Here is a 23213-nt window from a genome sequence, read left to right as displayed (position 1 = left end):
AGCTGTCTGGATACAGAATTGGCAGGCCAACAGAAGACAGCGAGTGGTAGTAGAAGGAAAATATTCTGCCTGGAAGTCAATGGTGAGTGGTGTTCCACAGGGCTCTGTCCTTGGGCCTCAACTGTTTGTAATTTTTATTAATGACTTGGATGAGGGGATTGAAGCATGGATCAGCAAGTTAGCAGATGACACAAAGGTTGGAGGTGTCATTGACAGTATAGAGAGCTGTTGTAGGCTGCAGCGGGACATTGACAGGATGCAGAGATGGGCTGAGAGGTGGCAGATGGAGTACAACCTGGATAAATGTGAGGTGATGCATTTTGGAAGGTTGAATTTGAAAGCTGAGTACAGGATTAAGGATAGGATTCTTGGCAGTGTGGAGGAACAAAGGGATCTTGGTGTGCAGGTACATAGATCCCTTAAAATGGCCACCCAAGTGGACAGGGTTGTTAAGAAAGCATATGGTGTTTTGACTATCATTAACAGGGGGATTGAGTTTAAGAATCGTGAGATCTTGTTGCAGCTCTATAAAACTTTGGTTAGACCGCACTTGGAATACTGCATCCAGTTCTGGTCGCCCTATTATAGGAAAGATGTGGATGCTTTGGAGAGGGTTCAGGGGAGGTTTACCAGGATGCTGCCTGGATTAGAGGGCTTATCTTAAGAGAGGTTGACTGAGCTCAGACATTTTTCATTGGAGAAAAGGAGGAGGAGAGGGGACCTAATTGAGGTATACAAGATAATGAGAGGCATAGATAGAATCGATAGCCAGATACTATTTCCCAGGACAGAAATGGCTAACACGAGGGGTCATAGTTTTAAGCTAGTTAGAGGAAAGTATAGAGGGGATGTCAGAGGCGGGTTCTTTACACAGAGAGTTGAGAGAGCATGGAATGCGTTGCCAGCAGCAGTTGTGGAGGCAGGGTCATTGGGGACATTTAAGAGACTACTGAACATGCATATGGTCACAGAAATTTGAGGATGCATACATGAGGATCAAAGGTCGGCACAACATCGTGGGCTGAAGGGCCTGTTCTGTGTTGTACTGTTCTATGTTCTATGTAATATATATTTTGGCAATATAGAATTGATGGACCAAAAGGCCTCTTCTGTACTATGGGATTCTAGGATAACCTTTTGTGTGCAACACAGTAGCTAACAACAGTCTGATGGAGTGCCTTGAGGTGGGATTTAGTGGAGACCTTTTCTCAGCGCAGACACTGCTCAGTGGACTGAATGCTGTCAATTTCTATGCTGTAAAAGTCGAGGAAATATTTCTGGACTCTGATGAGGCTGCATCACTTTGGTCAACTATCACATGCATACCCAGTGTCAGGTAATCCTGTGCCAGGGACTGCAACCTCAGCAGCCCAAGTTAAAGGCATTCACCACAGCAACCAAGTTGAAGATGATGATAAAATAAATCTTCATTGAACTAAAGTCTTTAGCCTGTATAATAAAAATACTGCTTTGTTCTACACTGTCACGTAAAAGTTACATGACTGTTCTATGTCAGAAAGAACTGAAAACCATGTAGCCGAACAGCATCACCCTAACTTTCAGCATGAAACTGCTCTTAACGTGCCCATTATTTCACATCAGAATCTCGGTCACTCACCCCTCCATACTTACTGGCCAACACCAGTTCATCATGGTATTGGTTTTTAATTGTCACACTGGTTTTGAGATCCTGTCCAAGGCCTCCCCTCCCTCATCAACTCTAACTTCTTTTCAGTCTCACAACCTTCCAGAGAACGTCTGCATTTCTCAGGTCTCCCAAGCCTCAAGAACATCTTTCCATTGTTTCTTGAATTTTCTCCCTAAAGTGCACTTGCCTTTTTTGTTCCCTCCTCCATTTAATTTTTTCATTCGTTCATGGAATGTGGACAAAGCTACGCCAGCATTTATTGCCCATCCCTACGGTGGACCCCATTGCTATGGGTCTGGAGTCACACACACCAACTGGAACAGGTGAGAAGGATACATTTCCTTTTCTAAAGGTGAACCTGATGAGCTTTATTTACCAAACAAAAACATCTCCGGGTCATCATTAAACCCTTAAATTCTAGATTCTTATTGAATTCAAAATTTCAATATTTGCCATGGATCTGGGTCCCCAAAACATTCCTAGTGGGGTACCACAAGGATCTATTTTAGGGCAACTGCTGTTGGTCACTTATCTAAAAATACCTGGATGACCACATATAAGGATGGATTAGCAAATTTGCGGATGACACTATGGTTGGTAGAGTCATGGATAGAGCCCAAAGGATGTTGCAGGTTACAGAGGGACATAGATAAGCTGCAGAGGTAGGCTGAGAGGTGGCAAATGGAGTTTAGTGTGGAAGAGCAGGTGGTGATTCACTTTGGAAGGAGTAACAGGAGTACAGATTACTGGGCTAATGGTAAGGTTTTTGTTAGTGTAGATGAACAGACAGATCTCGGTATCTATCTGAAAGTTGCCACCCAGGTTTATAGTTTTGTTAAGAAGGCATATGGTGCATTAGCTGTTATTAGTAGAGAGATGGAGTTTCAGAGCCATTCGGATCATGCTGCAGCTGTACGAAACTCTAGTACGGCCGCACTTGGAGTATTGCGTACTGTTCTGGTCACTGCATTATAGGAAGAACGTGGGAGCTATGGAAAGGGTTCAGAGGAGATTTACTAGGATGCTGCCTGGTATAGAGGGAAGGTCTTATGAGGAAAGGCAGAGGGACTGGAGGCTGTTTTCATGAGAGAGAAGGTTGAGAGGTGACTTAATAGAGACATATAAGACAATCAGAGGGTTAGATAGGGTGGTGAGTGAGAGCCTTTTTCCTCAGATGGTGATAGTTAAAAATGAGGGGACATAACTTTAAATTGAGGAGTGATAGATACAGGACAGATGTCAGAGGTAGTTTCTTAACTTAGTGTAGTAGGGGTGTGGAATACGTTGCCTGCAACAGTAGTAAACCCACCAAGTATCAGGGAATTTAAATGGTAATTGGATAGGCATATGAATGAAAACAGAATAGTGAAGGTTAGATGGGCTTCAGATTGGTTTCTCAGGTCAGCACAACATCGAGACCAAAGGGCCTATACTGTGCTGTAATGTTCTACATTCTAAGATTATCTGGGTCTCTGGATTAATAAAGCAGTGAGGCTGCTCAACCATTGCCGCTGTCAAATGCATTTATCTAAACTATATCAAACTTTTTCAAACATGTGCACAAGAATTAGTCCACAATTCAAGATTAGAGTGCAACATTAGAAGGTCCACCTGAAAAAAATAAAAAGGACGAACCTGATGGGGACCATGGCGAGCATGATTGGGGGGAATACCATCTTCAAGTAGGGAATCGGAGCCATTCCAAAACCACAGAGAATGGCAATCTCAATCAGCTGGAGACCGGTGAAATAATGGATCTTCCTCTGGGGAACTCTCCTGATGTAGTGCGTAGGGGGATAAGACATCTAAGAGCATATTTGTAAAAAAAAGACAATAATTATACAAAACACAGAGTTCCCATTCAGAGTTAAATTACAGGGAGGGTGAGCGGGGGGAGGCTGTGGGAGAACAAGGAGGATGAGAATTGGTTGAGAAGTTTGGTTAAAAAATTCTGGTTCCTTGGAATACAAGGAATGGAAGTCGTTCAGGTGATCGATAACATCACTTACACTTCTCCCACTTTTGATCCATTTCCCTCTACAACCTTAACCAATTAAAACCTATTTCTCTCAGTATGCCATACTCCTAATGATCACAGCATCCACAAGGTTTTTGGAGACAGTGGGGGGTTGGAGGTGAGGGTGGGGCATAAGTGATCGAGATTTCTCCTCATGGCAAGATGCTTCCTCGCGGCCCTTGAGAAAGCCCAACATTTACTGCCTATCTAGTGACACCCACATGCCTAGCATGAATAAAAAGAAAGTGACAGAAGTTTGGGGGAAATCTTTTTGCTCCATTTGTAAATCATTGGAATTATTTATCCCAGAGAATTGGGGATGTTCCATTGTTGAGCATATTCATGACAGAAACCAAAAGACATTGGGATATTGAAGGATTCAAGGGATATTGGATGAAGGCTGGAAGTGGAAGCAAGGTCAAGGATCAGCCATAACCTTCGTGAACGGCAGACAGGTTTGAGGGGTGCATGGCCTACTCCTGCTCCTACACATTAAGTTGAAATACAGACTTCACAAAGCCCAGAAGCAGCTGGTTTACATTGAACATAAAACAGTACAGGCCCTTCGACCCTTGACGTTGTGACCATTTATCCTACTCGAAGATCAAACTAATCTACCTACCCTTCATTTTACTATAAACCTTGTGCCTATCCAAAAGTTGCTTAAATGTCCCCCGAATATATGTGACACTACCAACGCTGGCAGTGCATTCCATGCAGCCACCATGCTCTGTGTAAAGAACCCTCTGACATCTCCCTTAAACTTTCGTCCAATCGCCTTAAATTTATGCCCCCTCATGATAGACATTTTTGCCTTGGGAAAAAGTCTGACTATTCACTATCTATGCCTCTTATAGTCATGTACACCTTTATCAAGTCACCTCTCACCCTTCTTCACTCCAGTGAGAAAAGCCCCAGCTCACTCAACCTTACCTCTTAAGACATGCCCTCCAGTCCAGGCAGCTTCCTGGTAAATTTCTTCTGCACCCTCTCTAAAGTTTCCACATCCTTCCTATAATGAGGCAACCAGAACTGAACACAATATTCCAAGTGTGGTCTAGCCAGGGCTCTATAGACCTGCAGCATAACCTCGTGGCCCTTAAATACAATCCCTCTGCTAATGAAAGCCAACACACCATACGCCATCTTAACAACCCTATCAACTTGGGTGACAACTTTGAGGAATCAGTGGACATGGACCCCAAGATTCATCTGTTCCTCTACACTGCCAAGAATCCTGCCTTTAATCCTGTAATCTGCATTCAAATTTGACCTTCACACTTTTCCAGGTTGAACTCCATCTACGTCTTATCAGCCCCAGCTCTGCATCCTGTCAATGTCCTGTTGCAACCTAGAACAGCCCTCCACACTACCTACAACTCCACCAACCTTCATGCCATCAGCAAACTTACTAACCCATCCTTCCACTTCCTCATCCAAGTCATTTATAAAAATCACAAAGAGCAGAGGTCCCAGAACAGATCCCTGTGGAACACCACTGGTCACCAAGCTTCAGGCTGAGTACTTTCTATCAACCACCACCTCTGCCTTCTATGGGCCAGCCAATTCTGTATCCAGTCAGACAAATTTCCCTGTAACCCAAGCTTCCTTATTTTCTGAATGGGCCTACTATAGGGAACCTTATCAAATGCTTTGCTAAAATCCATGTAGACCACATCCACCAATCTACCTTCAATGTGTTTTGCCACATCCTCAATGAATTCAATAAGGCTTGGGAGGCATGACCTGCCCCTCACAAAGCCATGCCGACTATCTTGAATCAAATTATGGTTTTCCAACTAATCATAATTCCTGTCTCAGAATCTTCTCCAAATATTTGCCCACCATAGATGTAAGACTGACTGGTCTGTAATTCCCAGGATTATCATTATTCCCTTTGTTGATCAAGGGAATAAAATTTGTCACCCTCCAATCATCTGGCACTACCCCAGTTGACAGTGAGGACATAAAGTCGAGAGTGTGGTGCTGCAAAAGCACAGCAGGTCAGGCAGGATCAGAGGAGCAGGAGAACCTACGTTTCAGGCAAAAACACTTCATCAAGAATGGCGCTGAGCCAAGAGGGTGGAGGGATAAATGAGAGGGCGGTGAGACTGAGGTGGGAAGGTGGCAGAGAGTGCGATAGGTGGTGGTAATGGTGATAGGTCGGAGCGGAGGGTGGAGCGGATAGGTGGGAAGGAAGATGGACAGGTAGGACAGGTCACGAGGACAGTGCCGAGCTGGGGAAGATTGGAACTGGGATAAGGTGGGGAGAGGGGAAATGAGAATACTGGTGAAATCCACATTGATGCCATGGGGTTGGAGTGTCCTAAGGTAGAATATGAGGCATTCTTCCTCCAGGCATCAGGTAGTAAGGGAGTGGTGATGAAGGAGGTCCAGGACCTGCATTTCCTTGGGGGAGTTGAAGTGTTTGGCCACGGGGTGGTGGGGTTGGTTGGTTGGTTTGGGTATCCCGGAGATGTTCTCTGAATCACTCTGAGTAGGTGTCCTTCTCCCCAGCGTAGATGAGACCGCATTGGGAGCAACAGATACAGTAAATGGCACGTGTGGAAGTGCAGGTGAAGCTTTGATGGATGTGTGAGGACAACGATCATCGCCAAAAGGTGCAGCCATCTCTTCCCTCACTACCTGTAGAAACCTTGGATATATCCCATCTGGCCCAGGGCACTTAGCGATCTTCATTGTTTCAAAATTTTCAGCACATCTTCCTTAACATCAACCTGTTTGAGCATATCACAAATGACAAGGTCCCTCTCTGTAGTGAATACTAAAGCAAAGTATTCATTAAGGACCTCCCCTACCCCTCCGACACCAGACACAAGTTCACTTCACTATCCCTGATTTGCCCTACCCTCACTCTGGCCATTCTCTTGCTCCTCACATATGTGTAGAGCGCCTTGGGGTTTTCCTTAATCCTACCTACTGAAGCTGGTTTATGCCCTCTTCAAGTTGTCCTGATTCCATCCTTCAATTCCTTCCTCGCTAACCTTTAACCCTCTAGAACCTTGTCTGATCCTTACCTCCTCAACCTTGAGTAAGCTTCTTTCTTCCTCTTGACCCAAGTTTCCTTCACCCTACCATCCCTTCCTTGTCTCAGTGGGACAAACCTGTCCAGCACTAACAGCAAGTGCTCCCTAAACAACCTCCAACGGTCTGTCATGCATTTTCCTGAGAAAATGTGCTCCCAATTTAGGCACCCCAGTTCCTGCCTAATAGTATTGTAATTCCCCCTCCCCCAATAAATACTTTCCCATATCGTTTACTACATTCATGGAGGGGGATAGGAGCAAAGGTCAGGGAATTGTGAGCACTATCGCCCAAATGCTTGAACACTGTTTGTTTGGTTTGCACTGCTTGCCCCCACTTCAGCTGCACTTTAAACTTGCAGCATGAATTCACTGACAGCAACTTCAAGACAACAGGGGATACGTAGTCACCCTGAATTTTTAACCGCACAGTGTTTCCAGCGAGTGTTTAACAGTTTGGCCGGCTCAACAGCCTAGGCAGCAACTGGGGCATGCAGAAAGGAACCACCTCCTGGAGTAGCCAGGATCCCTTACCATCGAGAGCATGAGTACTGTTGTCACAATCACACCATGAAGCTAAGGGTGAACAGTCACTCTACAATCTATATTTCAATCTGAAAGGATTGCTAAACACAGATATAAAAAAGGAAATTATAACAAGGCTCATTACAAAAGATTGATTGTTGCAAAAGAATATACGATAAAAGTCAACGCATGTTTGTGGAAGAAAATTTTAATGCCTTACACAGACTTCCCAAAATTATAAAAACAGATTCCATAAATCTGACTCGGTTATTTGCAGAGTTTAGAAAGTGTAACTAATTGATTTCCAATCCCTATTTCTCTTACTCCGTTAAAATCAATATCTGCTCTTACATGCTGGTGTACCAGTAAGCATGCAGCAGGTTATTGACTGCAACATTTCCCCCTTTCTTCCAGTTAAAACTATTACCTATACCAAAACTAGCAACTGATCGAGACCCTTTAACAAACAAAGATGCTTTACGGGTACTAAATGGGGATAAAGGTTAGCAGGTCAGGGCAAATTCCTTTCATCCCAAATGTTGCTCTGCAGAGGCCATTTGCAACTTTACCTGCTCTTTGAACAGAAGGGCCAAACGCTCGAAAAACTGGCATCCATCAATGGAGGTCACGGAGACGTAGAGGAACAAGCCGTATAGGACTGGTTTTGGAATCCATTGCAGAGGGATGGGCAACATCAGAAGCGAGATCCCCACCAGTATGTGGGCCACAAGAGCAGACACTCGGGTCTCCCTTACACAAACAATCCTGCAAGAGATAAAAGAGGGAACAGGGAGGGAAACCAAAAAAAAACAGGTTAGGCACTATATGCAGACAAGCTTTTTACGCATTGGACATGTTTGGCCTCATTTAAAAATGAAAAAAAACACTTGAATAAACTCTCCTGTAATTTAGTCATCTGCTTGCCTGCTCTGATTGGACATTGTTTACATACCCTGACTAAAGGAATGTGAATGACTTACTGGGCAAAACTAGCTTTGTTTTTAAAACTCACAACCGACTCTCTTTCTCATTTATTTTTCTGTGGTATATGGACATTGCTGGCTAATTTGTTACTCATCCCTAATTGCCCTTGAATCAGAGCATCTTGTTTTGCTATTTCAAAGGACTGTTGAGAATCTGTCATATTGCTGTGGGTCGACAGTCACACGTAGACCATATAACAATGACAGATCTGCTTCAGAGGGAAAAAGATGGGATTTTGCAACCATCATTGATAGTTTCACACAAAAAAAAACATATGAATCAGGGTAGAGGTAGGCCGTTCAGCCACTCAAGCTTGCTCTGCCATTCAAGAAGATCATTGCTGACTTGGTTGTAATCTCAGATCCAACTGTTTTGAACAGTTCTGAAAAAATGTCACTGGACTGGAAACATTAATTTGGCTTTCTCTCTACACCTGCTGAGTTTCTTCGGCAGTTTGTGCGCCACGGAACAGATCTTGTTCTGATTTAGACCTGATCCACCAATAATGTGACATCATCAACACACGGCCTTTCCAAAACACTGACAGGAGAGGATTTGCTCAGCTCATGCTTGAGGAGGTTGTCAAACGTTGTCAGCAGGCCACGCCCACGTGAGACATCGAGGATGGGAAGCAACTGAGCCGATCAGAGAATGGATTGTGTGTTGGGGACTGTGGACATTGTTTCCTCTTTCCATTATTTAGTTGGGAGAACAATTTGTTTCTCTAATAAGAGATATTGTGGAACAGGCCTAACACTGTACCTTAGCCACAGCGCATGTTAGCAATAAAGTGTGCTCAAGCGCACTTCTGTAGAAATTATGTCAGGTACTATATTTTATAACAGTGACTGCACATCAGAAAGTAATTCACTCTGAACTGCTTTCAGGCAGTGTGCCACAATCAATGCATATAAAGACTGTTTAATTCAATTTATAATGATATTCCACCAAGAGATTAGTCATACAATCTCCTGTCTCTGAGTTTATCAAGGCACAAAATTTATATCTTTACTGCTCCTGGTTTGCATGAAAACATCAAAATTGCTGATGCTAACAAAAGCTGATGTGATCATTTATAAGGCTACGAACAACTCCCCTGGAACATGCATGTCCCTGAAAATGTAAAAATGAGCTTCTGGCCTATTGTGAGGGTAAGGAGGCCATTTGTGCTTGGAAATCTTTGACCTGGAAGACAACACGACAGCAATGTTTAAAAATGGTGGAGAAGTGGTAGTGATTAATCCAGAATTATTTGTGCCTTCCTTCAGATCAGCTGATAGACCTCCTTAAAAAGATTGAAGTGAGGTTTAACCCATTCGAGAATATGGCTTATTGAAGTCTCCTGGTCCAAAGCTTTTAGCTGGGACAAGGCAACAGGCAATCATTCAACAACCATCCACATCTTAATTTGTTGTAGATGGAAATTTGAACCAAGTCTCTAACTGACTTTACAGCTAGACATACGCTATCAGGAGGGATGACCCAGAGACCTGACCATTACTGTTCCCCAGAACACTTCTTCCATTACTGTTTATGGATCCTCAATGGCGTTCACTGAAAAGGTTTGATTTTTTCATGACCGGTTTATCGAAGGGAACTGGTTTCATTCCTCACACCTCCGAATCACCTCATCTATTCTTTTCCACATTAAAAAAACAACTTTTCAAAGCAAGTTCCTGCTCTGTAGGTGGAACATACTGACCTTCAAAACCACACATCATACCCTAGAGTCTTACCAAAGCATGTTGCTTTATTGTCACCATCCTAGAGTATACGATCCATAAAGCGTTGGGAAACACCTGACCAGGTCCTAGGGGTTTATCTACCTTAATGCACTTTAAGAATTCCACCACCTCGTCTTCTGTAATATGAACTCTTTTCAAGACCTCACTGTTTATTTCCCTAAGTTCCCAAGCTTCTGTGTCCTTCTCCTCAGTAAATATTAATGCAAAATTTTCATTAAATATCTCACCCATCGCCTGTAGTTCCACACATAGATGGCCATATTGATGGTACCCTATTCTCTTCCTAGCTACCCTTAATGTACTCAGAATCTCTTTGGATTCTCCAGAACTATTTGCCAAAGCTATATCACATCCCTTTTTGTCTTCTTGACTTCTCTTGAGTATATCCCTACTGCCTTCATTCTAGGGTCACTTAATCCCTGCTGTCTGTACCTAACATATGCATCTTTCTTTCTCTTCACCAGAGGCTCAATTTCTCTAGTCATCCAGCTTTCCTTACACCAACTGGCCTTTCCCTTCACACTAACAGGAACATATTGTCTCTGAACTCTCGTTATCTCGTTTTTAAAAGCCTCTCACTTCCCAACCATCCTGTTAACTTCAAATAGCCTTCCCCAATCAACTTCTGAAAGTTCCTATCTAATACTGTCAGAATTGGCCTTACTCCAATTTAGAACAATAACTTTTTGATCAGTTCTATCTTTTCCATACTATTTTAAAACTAACAGAATTATGATTACTTGTCCCAAAATGCTCCTCCACGGACACCTCAGTCACTTGTAAAGAACAAAACAGCACAAGAACAGACCCGCCAGCCCTCCAAGCCTGTGCTGACACATTTTGCCCTTCCATACTAAAACGGCCTTCCTTACAGGAGCCGTACCCCTCTATTCCCTTCCTATTCATGTATTTCTCCAGGTGCTTCTTGATGCTGCTATTGTGTCTGCTTCCACCACCTCCTCTGACAGCATGTTCCAGGCACTCACCACCCTTTGCATGAAAAACCTCCCGCACGCATCTCTTTAAACTTCCCCCCCGCTTTGCACTTTGAACCTGTGTCCCCTAGTAACCGACCCCTCCACCCTCCCACTTTCTCCCAGACTTCATGCTTTCCATCTCAGTGAGCCAAGTTCACTTTTAATCATTGTAAACAAAAGACACGGTCAGTGTTGGAAACACCTTTGATGTAATGTTTTAAAATCGGGACCTTGAAACCAGGTCCGGATAATCCAGGTTTGTCTGTATAGTATTCCCACAGATATCAGCGATCACCTTACATATCTGCTTCTCAATTTCTGACTATTGGGGGCCTGTAATACAAGGTGATCATCCCTTTTTTATTTCTCAGTTACACCCATATAATGTCAGCAGAAGATCGCCCAGGAATATTGACCCTAAGTACAGCCGTTATGATATCCCTAACCAAAACACCACTCCCCCTTCTCCCTTGCTATCCTTCCTATAGCATCTACACCTGGAACATTAAGCTGCTAGTCCTGTCCATCCCTGAGCCACGTTTCTGAAATAGGTTTGATAGTCCAGTCCCATGTTCCCAACAATGCCCTAAATTCATCTAGCTTACTTGTTAGGCCTCGCTTTGAAGTAAATGCAGTTTAATTTATCAGTCTTATCAATGCCAAGCTTCTCTGCCTTGACCATTTAGGCTGCTCCCCCTTATCCACTGTACCAGCCTCGGCCTTTTCTCACTAGCGCTTTGGTTCCTCCCCTCTTCTTAGTTTAATGCCTCCCAAGTAGCACAAGCAAACCTCCCCACCATGATATTGGTCCCCTTCCAATTCAAGTGGAGCCAATCCTTCTTGTACAGGTTACTTCTACCTCTGAAGAGATCCCAGCTGTACCAGCTCAGCCACACTTACCTCTGGCCTACTTTCACTAGCATGTGGCACTTGAAGCAATCCAGATATTACTAACCTTGAGGATCTACTTTCTAACCTCCTGTCTAGTCTCCTACATTCTCTCTGCAGAACTTCATCCCTTTCCCTACCTATGTCATTGGAACAAACGTGCACAATGACCTTCTGCTGGTCACTCCTCCTTTTCAGAATATTCTGTACCCTCTCCTTGACCTGAGCACCAGGGAGGCCAACACACCATCTAACGTCTCGCTGATAGCCACAGAAATGTCCTGTGCCCCTGACAAGAGGGCCAGTCCCCTACTAAAACTGATTGCTTGGAACCTGATATATCCCTTATTACAGTGGAGGGACTTCACAGTACCATAAACCTGCCTGTCAGTGTTACGTTCCCCCGAGAGGCTATTCCCCTTCAGTATCCAAAACAGCATACCTGTTTGAGAGGTGGATACCCACAGGAGTCTCCTGCACTAGCTGCTTCCCTCTCCTACCATTCCTGGGTGTAACCTATCTACCTGATGTATCTGCCGTTTTTCTAGCTTCCTGAAATTGCCATCCATCACACCCCCTTGCATTTGTAATCTCCTCATTGCCTCTAACTGGCGCTCCAAACGATCTGATAGGAAGCATGCTTGGTTGCAAATCCTGAAGACAGTTTCCAGAAACAGTCAAATTCTTTCTGATCTCCCACATCCGACAGGAAGAGTACATCACCTTACTAAAAGCCATTTCTGCCCCTTTAACAATCTCCAGATCCAAAATGGTCTAAAAACAAACATAATAACTTTGCTTAATTCTTCAGGCTCTCTTCATAACCGATGTTTCCCATTCTTAGAAATGTTCTGGTAAATTTGTGCACCGTCCTCAATGTATTTGCATCTTTCCTATTTTGTAGGGGCCACAGACAGTACCAAGTATGTCAGCTGAGTTCTAACAACTGCCTTGTACACTTTTAGCTTGCCCACTTTTATTTTATTAAGTTTACAAAATTGGCTCAAAAGATACAACACGTCATAGACACACATTAAATAATGATAAGAGGAGGTCAAAGATCTCTGTTAACTTACACCTCATGCAAATGCCCATTGTCCACCCTCTGCTCTACATAGGCCAGTGCACGGACATGCAATGGAGAATGGGGGAAGGCAGAGTGTACCCATGGCAACCCAAAAATAGATAAGGCAATGTTGATTATGCCCACAAGAAAGATATCCCAGTGATATCCTGTGCCTTTTACTAGCCTGAAAAGAGAAAAGTTGAAGAAAGTAAGTTAGCAGTCAGTGACTTAACACACACACAACAACAAAAGTGGATATCAGTGAGAGAAGGCAACTCTCCAAGCCTCATGACATCAAATATTTATATAACACTTAATATATTAAAATATCTGTAAGCATGCCACCGTTAACCAAAACCACAATGCAAGGAGACAGAGATAAGATGACAAAGATTTGGGGGGGTGAACTACAGAATTTAGGCGACAGGTAGGTAATTTCAATCGCCAATGGCTTAAAGTCAAGGAAATTCAAAAGGAGTGCAGAATTATAGGAGTGTAGGCTTCTCCCAAGATTGTAGGGTTGGCGCAGATTATAGAGGTTGGAGGACCAAAGCCATTGAAGTATATGGAGGAGAAACTGCAGAACTTGGAGGCAACTGAGGGATCTAGGGGTCCGAATACATGAGTCCCAAGAAGTTAATGCACACGTGTAGCAAGTTATAAGGCAGGTTGTCATTCAGTGCAAGGTACATGGGACCTTTCCTTAGTTATACAGGGCATTGCAAAACCATTTTTCGTGGACAGTTTGACATTATTTACGAACATAATTTCTATTACAAGCAGAAGAATAAATTCACTTGACTAAATCCTGGGATGAGATGCTTGTCATGTCTTTACCTCAGATGGCTGTGGAGACTAAGTCCTTAAAAATATTCAAGGAAGAGAAAGATAAATGTTTAGACATGAAATGCATCAAGGGGTATCAAGAGAAAGTGGAATATGGTTTTGAGATAGAGGATCATCTATGATCATGTTGAATGCTGAAGCAATTTATTATAAATTCCTTCGCAGCCTGAACGTTGTGCCTATTTTTCAAACACCCAATTCCAGGAACAATGTTCTGCTTGCAGCCTCACTGACAATTTGGACAGTGCACTAGATTAGATTACCTACAGTGTGGAAACAGGTCCTTCGGCCCAACAAGTCGACACCGACCCTCCGAAGAGCAACCCACCTAGACCCATTCCCCTACATTTACCCCTGACTAATGCACCTAACACTATGGGCAACTTAGCATGGCCAATTCACCTGACCTGCACATCTTTGGACTGTGGGAGGAAACTGGAGCATCCGGAGGAAACCCACACAGACACGGGGAGAATATGCAAACTCCACACAGACAGTTGCCAAGGTGGGAATTGAACCTGGGTCCCTGGCACTGTGAGGCAGCAGTGCTAACCACTGAGCCACCGTGAAGGGTAATGTTTAAGGTAAGCCAAAAAGTATAAACACTGCAATTGAGGAAATGAGCTCAGAGAGATGCACAGGTAACTTTCAAGAAGGATTATGAAAGCAGATGTAGCAAGATGAAGATAGTGCCTCTCTGAGCACAACGGGTCCGAGTCTTCCAGCACTGATGGATGGAGATGGAGACGGAGCAGAGTCGAGAGAATGAAAAGCATGAGCTAGGAAACAAGGATGGAGGAGATTGGACTGAGTGCATAAGACTAGTTGAAATAGGAAACTTTGTTAACACCTTACCTGTTTTGAGGGGCGTTTGTTAATGACATCACAATGTTCTGTTCCAAGTAGAAAAGCATTGAGAGAAGGAAGCCCAAACCCATCCCACCAAATATTGCTCCAATAGAGAGGAGGTGAAATGGGGCCAGGTTGAATAAACCACTATTGGGATTATAACTAAATGAAGCAACTGGAAAATAGAAATAAAAGTAAATGTTAGAAATGGTCAGCATAAACACAATCACATGAATAATAACAAAAACTCTATGTACAGCTATTGAAACAATAACCCAAATTGTTGCATTCCCAATGTTTAAAACACCCAATGAGCTGTATATAATGTACTATATTTAAGAGAATTTGCAGCTAAAATTCTTTGAACAAATATTTTAAGGCATTGAAGAGCCTTTAGTTGTGCACATCAACCCTGCTGAATCCTCCTTCCTGTTGGGTGCAATCATAAGGCCATCATGGAAGTTTAGGGTTTTCAATCTTGCACTCACCAGGACCAAACTGCAGGAAACAGACTTTATAAATTGGCATTTACATCTTGAGAGGAGCATGCGTATTGGTGGATATCATTGGCGTGATAGCTGTTAACTGTCAATCTTATTTCTCAGACCATGCAGGCAGACTCTCAATGGTTAGGGTGTTGCCATAGGAATGCAGCAGAGATTGACAGTGAAAAGAGAAAGAATTTGAGAAGAGAGAGAGAGAGAGAGAGAGAGAGAGATATGCACTCTTGGAACCCTTTTCATTTTAACAATAAAAAGATGTACAAATTCCTTTTGCTGGATTAAAACAAGGTCCTGTGCACTAATATGTAGCTTCTAATGTGTGCAAAAGTATTACACTAAGAGCCTGGCTGATGATTTTAAGCTGGTTTCCAGTCTAACTCTGAGAACAGTCTAGAGTATTCAATAAATGATTCCTAATAGCGGAGTCTTTGCTGAGGCTTAAGGGCATGGGTAGATTGAGCATGGTCAGTGCCATGTGCTGTTTGATGTTTTTCCTACTACACAAGACAGGAATATGATCGGAGTTTCAGGCCAGTGCAATACCCGGTATGAGGCAGACTATATCAATCAACACGTTCCATTGACCGTTCACAGTGGGCAGCCTGCTAAATTAGGCTCAACCAACCCACACCTGAGAGTCTCAGCAAAGTATGTCCACAATGAGATGTGATTCTGCTTTTGGAAATCATTTCTTAATCCAGATTGTGCTAAGAGTTACACCAGCATCCAGTGTAACATCATCAGTCAGGCCCACATTTTCATAGAATCGAAGCTGCATATGTTCATTTGACCCGTTTTACATTTATAAAGAGAAATTTGCAGATGTTGTGCCTTTTCCATAGAGGAAATAAAGGAGTCATCCACCTCGGAATTCCCCTGGCAACACACTGATCAATCAGAATCCATCTGCCTGGCCTGAGAATTAAGACTGACAGTTAACTGTTCTTGCTGCATCTCCAGGTCAATAACAGTCCAACCTATCAGCAGCCTCTTCTGATGCTGTATAAATCGGGTGCCACTTCTGTCAAGCCTGTTTCTTGCATCCCAGTGTCAATGAGCATAAGATGAAAAGCTTTAGCTTCTTGACTCCTTTCCACAATGTTTAAGAGTTTAATACCAAGCAATTATACAAATTAATCACATGGTCAGTGTTGGAAGAACAGAAAACTCTTAAAAGGCTGGAAGAGACAAGTCTGTCCTGCTGTACTACCAGTTTTAATCTGAAGTTTTACCCTTGAAGATGCAACTTGCATTTATATGTTGTTTTTAACATTGTAAAATGTCCCAAGATGCTGCACAGATAAATTTGACAAATCCATTCAAGAAAAGCCTTAGACCGTGGGGTCATTCTTAAAGCAGCATCTTATATTGATGCATTTGGCAGCATATTCTTGGCAATGGAGTCGAGAACCAACAAATGTCAAGTTCTTTTGTCCTTCTAGCACTATCAAAGAGCCCTAGTTATTGGTGTTGGAAGTCTTCTGATCCCAGCCAGGATAACCTATACTCTTGTTCAGGATTTCCCATGACCTAAATTCACTACCACAAGGCCACAGATGACGAGAAAAATCCCAACCATTGGCTTATCGAAGTCCTGAGAGCAGGACAATGACGACAACATTAGCCCTGCAAAGCTACTGGAATCTGGATGCACTTATCAAATTTATAGCAATGCACATAAATGGTGGAGAATGAAGCAGAGGCACTTGGAGAAGTCCAGAGCTGAGGCAGGTAACAGGGATCGTCATGAGTGAACCAAAGATGCAGTGAAGGTTAGAAATGAATACCAAGTGTTGAAGGGCTGGACAAGATGACAGCGAGCTCTCTTGTCGTACCCTTGGAAGCAGGGTGAGGTTAGAAGTGTGAACAAACCACTATAGAAAATAGCAATCTATGATGTAGAAATCAAGGGGATCTGAGATTGCTTGGGCAGCTGTCACAACAATACTTGATGAGTACAGTCTTTTCCCGATACATTCCACAGACTACTTCTGGGGACAATCTTTGACAAATCTTCATGTGTGCAAATGGTCTTGTTCACATGCTTCTTCAGTCAGAAATCCTGACTCAGTATAAACACTCATTTCAAAATCCAAAAGGTTCTGGGATCAAACCTCACACCGAGGTGATCTGGGTAACATCCCCAAGTCCCAAACTGAGGGGATGATTTGCTTTCCCACCCCCAACAGCATCCTTTTAACTTCTGTAATGGATGTTATTTTTAGCTTGCTTATTCTGTACTTCTGAAACTCTGCTTTTGCAAGTGCTAGCAATGGTCATGGTGATTGTGATAAATTCCCAATGATCATGCACTGAGCAAGTGACCATTGACACAATTGTCCACTACAAAATAAATCCATGATTAACCAGCATCCATGTCAATCAGTTGATGCTGGGCTTCAACTAATGCTCTTTTCCCATGACATGGAGGTGTCTGTGTTGGACTGGGGTGGACAAAGTTAAAAATCAGATTAGAAATGGTGCTGGAAAAGCACAGCAGTTCAGGCAGCATCCGAGGAGCAGGAAAATCGATGTTGCGGGCAAAAGCCCTTCATCAGGCCTTGTTTTTACCAAAGTTAAAAATCACACAACACCAGGTTATAATCCAACAGGTCCAAATAAACCTGTTAGACTATAATCTCGTGTTGTGTAATTTGTAACTCTTTTCCTGTAACATATCTGTCAGGCAGAAAATACAGAAGCTTGAACACATGCACCAGCAGGTTCAGGAACAGCTTCTTCCCTGCGTTAAGATTGAAGAATTGACTCTCTAACTTCAAATAATGTTGATTTTGATTTGTGCACCTTCTGTGCAGTGTAACCTGTATCTCTTATTCTAACTAAGCACCCTATCATCTGTATGTCCTTGTTTGCTATGATCTGCCTGTTCTACGCACAAAACAAAAAAAAACTTTCCACTGTACTTAGGTACACATGACTATAATAAATCAAATCTAAAGAGAGACTCCCCCAGCTTCTGCACACTTTCCTGACTTGTTTCTCCTTCAATAGCGCTCAGCTCCTATTCTGACTTTTACCAAAAGCAAGTAGGTTAAGCAATGAGGTGGAGTGACCTGAAGGAATTGGAGTCCAATGAAAATCTTGAAATTCTTCCAAAAGTCATTTCTTTTTGCCTGTTGAATTCAGTCTCCCATTTTCACCCCTTATGCTCGATTGTGCTATGTTCGGTTCTCCAGTCAAAATTCCATATTCATGGTACAATCCCTTTTAATTTCAAACAAACTCTGCCTAACTCTTTCATTGCTAGAGATAGCTCAAGACATCACTTTATCCTCTGTGCCAATGGTTTCTCCCTCCTCCCATGCATCACTCTGCCTCTACCACTTGTCCTCCCCCTCCAGTTCAATGGAGGTCTTCAACAATCTTATTGAAGACATAAATCTTTATACCTTGACAATAAATGTACACTAATAACTTCTAAAGATTAGCCAAATGCAACTATTTGGCAAATTACTTCAAGTAAAGGATCAAGAGAGCACACAAGAATGACAGCAAGTGTGAGAGTGAGAAAGCAGGCCATAGAGTGGGATGATATGATCCAACAGAATGGAGTCAAACAGAACAATCTCAGAACAAAACTAAAAATAATACAGGTTTGAATGAATGAATGAACGTACCCTTTATATCTCTAAAAAGGTATGATCCCACAAATGAAAACACCACCACAGATATTGGCAAGGCACAATCAGACAGGGTTTCTCGGACCCTGGCATGTAGAAAAGGGCTGTAAAAAGAATAACATTTTGAAAAGTACACCCAAGTGAAATAAAGTTGGATGGAAAAAATTACAAATCAGCCAACATTGTTTGCTGGCTAGACTAGACTCAACAGAATCAGCCGAAACATTAGACAGTGACATTAAAACTGGCAGAGTGGTTCAATAGTACACTAAATATTTATTTAATGTCTCATCTTTCTTAAGGTTAGTTGCTAGCACATTTTCAATAATTATATTGATTTCTTACAATAAAAAACCATTTAGGACTATATTTCAGGAGCCACCGCAGACACGATATGCATAACAGGCTTAAGAGGAACCAGTAACTGGACCGATGGTCACCTTGGAACCTGCTGTAAACTAGCTGGTTAAGACTAATTGCTAGGATTAGACAAACACTATCATCATTGTTGAGTTTTGAAGGCAAGTCAAATGGACGCACGAAAAATTAGTGATGGTAAAATTTCAAGCATTCCCAGTTAACAACACAACTGAGTGTCAAAGTGTCTCCCAGGTCAGCTGTATTCAAATGAAAATATATGCCTTATAATCAGTTCTCGCCTACACAGCAGAGAAATGCTTCACAAGTTACTGAAGGAATGGGCAAGACTATAAAGCTGCAGGATTTGCATAGAGAGTTAATGGATAAGAAGTTAGACTTGAGTATTTGTAGAACATAGAACAGAACAGCACAGGTAGGAGTCCTTTGGGGGTCAAATTAAACTAACCCCTTCAGCCAGCCCTTGGTCCATAAGCCTTCATTCCTTGAACTTTATATGTTTATCTAAAATCCCTTCAAACACCCCATCTGGCTCCACCCTTGGCAGCATATTCCAGACTCCTACTGATCGGTGTAAAAGTCTTGCCCCATCTCCCTTGAACTTGCCCTCTCTCATCTTAAATGTATTAGACATTTCAACTCTTGGGAAAAGATTGTGTCATCCATATCTATGCATCTCATAATTTTATAGACTTCTATCAAGTTTCCTCTCAGCCTCCACCTCACTCAAGAAAACCACTATAATTATGACACATAGGACTAAAATCCTAGACAGGCAATCTAGTGAATCACAGAATCTTACCCAGAACAGCAGACAGCAAAGCTTTTCAGCTCATCACACTTATGCTAATTCTGTGCTGGAGCTACCCAACTAATCTCACTCTTATATTTTCCTCACATTCCAGCATAAGAATCGTCCCTTCAAGTGTTTAAAGAATTAGCTTTAGAGCATAATTCAATCTGCTTCTACCGTCCTTTCAGGCAGCACATTCCAGATCTTAATGCACAAGAAAAATGTCTTGTGTCACCTCTGGGCTCTTTTGACAATCACCTTAAACTTTGTGATCTCTGGTTGCTGAACCTGCTGCCAATGGAGAAAAAAGGTTCTCCCCTCCCTACTTCCTCATTTCCAACCAGCTGCTCCAAGTCTTCAGAACCAAAGTCTGACATTCCTCATACCAATTTATTAATTCCTTCTGCATCTTCTCAAAAATATTGACAAGATTCCTAAAAAGTGTAGTGTCCAGTTCTGATAATACGCTAGTTGAGTTTTACAAACCTGTTTTTAAAAAGTGTAGCATAGCTTACATAACAACATGGGCAGGTCATTCAGCCCCTTCAGCATTTGATAGGATCATGGCTGAGCCTCAACTCTGCTTTCCTACTATTCTCCACAACCCTTCAACACATTACTAAATGCAAATAATCTCCTACTTCTTCCCTAAATTTACTCAATGCCCCAGCATCCACCTCAATATGAAACAAGTTAAAAACCATGACCTCGTCGGTAATAATCTCCGGATTACTTCCAGTGCCACGTGCTAGTGAGGGTAAGAACAGGAGCATATGGCATATGAATGCATGGCTAAAGAATTGGTGCAGGAGGCAGGGATTCAGATTTTGAGACATTGGGATCTTTTCTGGGGCAGAGCTGACCTGTTCAAGAGAGAGACGTTGCACTTGATCTGGAGGGGGACCAATATTTTGGTGGCCAGGTTTGTTAGTGCTACCAGGGAGGGTTTAAACTAGATTGGCAGGCGGATGGAATCTTCAACAGCAGGGAGGCAGGTGAGAGGCTGGAAGGAGATACAGTAATCAGAAATAGTGAGTTGAAGAGACAGGTCAGACTGGAACACAACAGGCAACAAGGAATGCCCATTGTGTTAAACTGCATCTAATTCAATGCAGGAAGCTAACAGGTAAGACGGATGAACTCAGGGCATGGATAGGGACGTGGGACTGGGATATTATAGCCATTATAGAAACATGGCTAAGGGAGGGACAGGACTGGCAGCTTAAATGTGCCAGAGTATAATGTTTTAGGTGGGACAGAGGTGGTGGAAGAAGGGGAGAGGGAGTTGCACTTTAATAAAGGGGAGCATCACAGCAGTAATCAGAGATGAAATAACTGAAGAATCATCCAGCGAGGCTTTGTGGGTGGAACTAAGAAGTAAGAAGGGGATGGTGATGTCTTTAGAGTTGTAGTACCGCCCCAAACAATCAACAAGAATTACAGGAACAAATATGCAGGAAGACTGGGAAACCTGCAGGAGCAATAGGGTTGTCCTAGTAGGGGATTTTAATATTCCTGATATAAACTGGGACTGCCAGAGTGTTAAGGGCTTAACAAATTCCACCCCAGCTAAGTGTGTTCAGGAAAGTTTCCTCAATCAGTATATAGAGGGTCCAATTCCACAAGGCGCAAAACTCAATCTACTCTTGGAAATAGGGCAGGACAGGGGATGGAGACAACAGTGGGGGAGCACTTTGGGACTGGGGACCATAGTATTACTGATTTTAAAATAGTTATGGAGGGGGGCAAAACTGGTCTACAGGTTCAAGTTCTAAATTGGGGCAAGGCGAAATTTGATGGAGTTAGACAGGAGCTTGCAGGGATTGGTTGGAGTGGTTGTTTGCAGGCAAAAGGACTTCCAGCAAGATGGCAGCAGAGTTGGAGGCTTGGGACTGGGATAAGATGGGGGGGGGGGGGGGGGGGGTGTAGGGGGGCGGTGAGAGGGGAAAATGAGGAAACTGGTGAAATCCACATTGATCCAGTGTGGTTGCAGGATCCCAAAGCAGAAGATATGGTGTTCTTCCTCCAGGCGTCGGGTGGTTAGGGTTTGGTGATGGAAGAGGTCACGACCTGCAAGTTCTTGGTGGAGTGGGAGGGCCAGTGGAATTGTTCAGTCATGGGGTGGTGGGGTTAGTTGGTGCAGGTTCAGAGATGTTCTCTGAAACGATCTGCAAGGTGGCATCCTGTCTCCCCAATGTAGAAGACTGGGCGCAATGGATACATTAGATGACACTGGTGGAGGTGCAAGTAAATTTCTATCAGATGTGGTAGGATCTTTTATGGCCTTGGATGGAGGTGAGGAGAGTGGTGTGGGCACAGGTTTTGCACTTCCTGCAGCAGCAGGGGAAGGTGCTGGGAGTGGAGTGGGCTGTGGGGTGTGGGGGAAGGAGGATGGCGTGGATCTGACAAGGGAGTCGTGGAGGGAATGGTCTCTCAGAAATGCTGAAAGAGGTGGTGTCTACTTGTAGGTGATGGAAGATGATGCAGTGTATGTGGAGATTGGTGAGGTGTAAGGTGAGGACTGGGGGTGGGGGGGGGGGGGGTACGGTCCTTGTTGCATTGGGAGGGGTGGGGTTCAAGCATGGAGGTGCGGGAAGTGGAGGAGATGCATTGATGGTTTGGTGATGAGAGGTGAGGGCATGGTCAAGGGGGCAGTAGGAGGAGGTGTCTTAGAGGTAAGTGCGCCAAACTACCACTGCACCCTCCTGTCTGCAGGTTTGATGGTGAGGTTGGGATTGGAACTGAGGGAGTGGAGGGCAGCAGGTTGGAGTGGGTGAGAGGGGTGGACAGGTTGAGGCGGTCTATCTCACAGCGACAGTTAGAAATGAAGAGGTCAAGGCCGGGTAACAGGCCAGCACAGGGTGTCCACGTGGATGGGGTGTGTTGGAGGCAAGAGAAGGGGTCTTCAGTGAGTGGGCAGGAGTCTTGATTAAAAAAAGTGTGCCCAGAGGCGGAGGAAGAAATGTTCGCTGTTGCAATGCATGTCAAACTCATTAATCTGGAAGCATAAAGGGATGAATGGGAGGTCTTTGCTGAGGACTAAACTTTCAGTCCTCCTTTGGTATCTCAATTAGATCTCCTCTCATTCTTCTACACTCCAGAGAGTATAGGCCTAAACTGCTTAAATCTCTCTTAAGACAAACCCTTCCTCTCTGGAATCTGTCCAGTGAACTTCTTCTGAACTGCCTCCAATGCAACTGCATGGACTCCCTAGCAACAGAACAGGAGGTCAAGGAGGCATGCTTGCCTTCATCAGGTAGTGCAGAGAGTATAAAAATTGGTAAGTGACATTGCAGCTGCATCGAACTT

The 23213-nt window shown here is 43.4% G+C and overlaps 1 protein-coding gene across 2 annotated transcripts in view; it reads right to left on the bottom strand.

Moving 5' to 3' along the window:
* slc4a11 (solute carrier family 4 member 11) overlaps window positions 1-23213 on the bottom strand; it is a 170873-nt gene that overhangs the window by 3734 nt on the left and 143926 nt on the right. For both annotated transcript variants that reach the window (XM_072577275.1, XM_072577265.1), the window contains exons 15-19: window positions 18731-18837; window positions 14596-14764; window positions 12905-13078; window positions 7804-7999; window positions 3284-3453 (exon numbers count right to left, since the gene is read on the bottom strand). In XM_072577275.1, the coding sequence (XP_072433376.1) occupies window positions 3284-3453; window positions 7804-7999; window positions 12905-13078; window positions 14596-14764; window positions 18731-18837 (816 nt within the window). The remainder of the gene's footprint in view (window positions 1-3283; window positions 3454-7803; window positions 8000-12904; window positions 13079-14595; window positions 14765-18730; window positions 18838-23213) is intronic.

Source organism: Chiloscyllium punctatum, chromosome 1 (assembly GCF_047496795.1).
Source record: "Chiloscyllium punctatum isolate Juve2018m chromosome 1, sChiPun1.3, whole genome shotgun sequence".
Lineage (NCBI taxonomy): Eukaryota > Metazoa > Chordata > Chondrichthyes > Orectolobiformes > Hemiscylliidae > Chiloscyllium > Chiloscyllium punctatum.
Note: the sequence above shows the minus strand (reverse complement) of the source record. Positions and strands in the feature narration are given on the sequence as shown.